Source organism: Montipora foliosa, chromosome 6, assembly GCF_036669935.1.
Source record: "Montipora foliosa isolate CH-2021 chromosome 6, ASM3666993v2, whole genome shotgun sequence".
NCBI lineage: Eukaryota > Metazoa > Cnidaria > Anthozoa > Scleractinia > Acroporidae > Montipora > Montipora foliosa.
In genome coordinates, this window is record NC_090874.1 from 42,204,193 (window position 1) to 42,206,692 (window position 2,500).

The window sequence follows — 2,500 nt, forward strand, 5'->3', positions numbered from 1 at the left end:
GCTTTTTACAAATCTTTGACTCTACCCAGACGATGCTCCAAAACGCCATTTAATTACAGACAGTACAGTAAAAGCCAAGGCAAGACAAGTAAAATTGAAACGGCAAACAAACTCAAGAACCCGAAGAACAGGAGAGTAAATCCCTGTACAAGAGGACTTCGACGAATTTTACCTAACCCGAGGACAACTAACAAACAGTTCACGGTTTTTGCGCAATATAAAGAGTACAGCCGAAATTCAGTGATAGTATGGGTTTGGAACCAAGACTAGTTGATATTTCTATATGACAAATCGGAAGAAATAAAACGAGGGAGGGATCATTATCTGAATGGTGACAGTTTAAAACAAATACCACTTAACACAAAACGCAAAAAAAAAAAAAAAAACAGTATTCTTACAATTTCATTTTCAGGGAAAGTGTAAAGACTTGGTCTTTTCTATAAAGAACTCCACGGATTAAGACAAAGTTTTCTCAAAGCCCCTTCCTCTATACCCAAGCAGTGTTCAGAAAAGTCCCCAAGGTTTGACCAAAGGTGTAACCACTCCAAAGCTAAGAAAGGTACTTTCAGTGCCATTCACAGTTTAGGAAGCGAGGAAGGGAACAGACACCAAAAGATTCCCATACAAACATTCCTTCTTTTACTCTGAACTCTCAAAATGGCGGAAAAAGTATGAATCGCTCAAGTGAACAAGCAAAACATTGTGTTATGCAGACACAGATTGCAAAGTGGGTTTGTCTTCGAGCTTGTCGTATTCCAAGTGAAATTCCTTTGCTACCTTTCTCCACGTCGTGCAGTCGAAGAAGTAATAGGTTCCACGTTCGTAAGAGGTTGTCTTGAGCTGCGGTTCCACGCCTGGTGCACGTGTCAGCCACAGTCTCTCCTCCTTATGGTACCGCCAGTCGCGTGCATACCTACACATGACAACCAATTAAGTTAGCGGCGACATTTTTCATTCCTATTTTGAGACTACTTACCAGACGTTGATCCAAACGTTCCCCGCTATTTGCGTCTGATGTGAGCTCGAATAACTCGAATAACAATGAGACTGTTTTAAATTACTATTGTCTTTTTGCAATTGGCCTTATGTTCCGCATTTATTGTCAATTTATTACTTAAAATAGTCGTAACGTATCCCTCCGCTCTTCGATCACACCTACTGGTGGTTTCTGTTACTCGAATGTCACGGCAGACGATGGATTGAATTTCGTCTGAAACAAGTTTGCAGTAATAAAAATTGTGTTTTTCTTCAAGATAATTTCTTGTCGACTGGCTTTTCGGATTTTTTTCACAATTCAATTGTAAACTACTCAGTTCGTCCTATGCTGACCAAGAAACTAACTCGAAGTACAGCGCAGTAGAACTAGCCAAAAATGCTTTCCCCAAGACATTTTGCTTTATTTCCTTAAAAAAAATTGAAAGAGATGTGCTTACAGTTCAGCAGCAGCAGCCAATTGCAGAATATCTCCGCCATTGGTGTAGTAAAGATAGAATAGTAAATCCTCATTATACCGGCTTGGTTTTATCGGTGCAAGCTGTAAGGAGAAAACGCAACCAAAGGATGTGTGAGCTGAGTTCATTCACGAAATCACAGACACCACGTGTAACGATCAGTCTAACATTTTACCTTATCCCTAATAAACGAATGTATCCGGTATTCAGTCGGTACATGGTAATCTGTGGAATAAGATCATATGTTAGTGAAGCAAATGCTACATCGCAGGCAAAACTGAAAACTTTCCCTAGAAAGATTTTAAACAAAGGAGAGAAGTGACTGGCCGTTTTTATACTAGAGACGCATCATCCGTCCAGACGAATTACGCGTCTCTCATGTTATCCGTCTAGTGTAAAGACGGGACGAACTATATAAGACGCATAATTCGTCTGGGACGAACTTGGGCAAACATTTTTTCTGCGTCTGTTAAATTCGTCTAGTTTAAAGACGGGCACTAGACGCATAATGCGGCTGTGATTCAACTTATGCTATGGATGCGATACTGTGATGAAGCTATAATCAACTGCGATAACTGTGGTGAAGCTATAACCTTCGACCTTGCTTTATCCGGAGAGAAGAAAGAGAAGAAAGAGACTATAGACGAGACGGGAAGAAGACAAAGAGTTCAGACTTCACTATGAAGTCTTCTGTAAGAGTTTGTGTACACAGAAAATCCAGTGAGTGGAAAGAATCAAGTGAATCAAAAAGTCAAGAATTGTTGTCTACAGTCGGTGGAACTTGGAGTTCGAAGTTAATCAAGATAAATACCTGAATAGCCATGAAAGACAGTAAGCATGCTTTACGAACTGCTTAACGTAATCTTTAACCAAAGTAATTGCAACAGTGTAAAACTAATTAAATAATAGTTAAAAAGGGTGACTGCTGGTTGTCAGACTCATCATACTGGTCCTCACTCATCATGTGTGGAGCAAAGCGCTGGACGCCGGTCTCCAGGTTGATGCCGTGTTTCTGGACTTTGTTAAAGCGTTCGATGGCCTGAACCATA

The 2,500-nt window shown here is 40.3% G+C and overlaps 1 protein-coding gene across 2 annotated transcripts in view; it reads right to left on the reverse strand.

Moving 5' to 3' along the window:
- LOC138007408 (CCR4-NOT transcription complex subunit 2-like) overlaps positions 1-2,500 on the reverse strand; it is a 25,964-nt gene that overhangs the window by 54 nt on the left and 23,410 nt on the right. For both annotated transcript variants that reach the window (XM_068854293.1, XM_068854294.1), the window contains 3 exons: positions 1,627-1,676; positions 1,434-1,534; positions 1-913 (listed from right to left, as the gene is read on the reverse strand). The exon at positions 1-913 is cut by the window's left edge and continues 54 nt beyond it. In XM_068854293.1, coding sequence (XP_068710394.1) covers positions 706-913; positions 1,434-1,534; positions 1,627-1,676 — 359 coding nt within the window. In that variant the 3' untranslated portion in view covers positions 1-705. The remainder of the gene's footprint in view (positions 914-1,433; positions 1,535-1,626; positions 1,677-2,500) is intronic.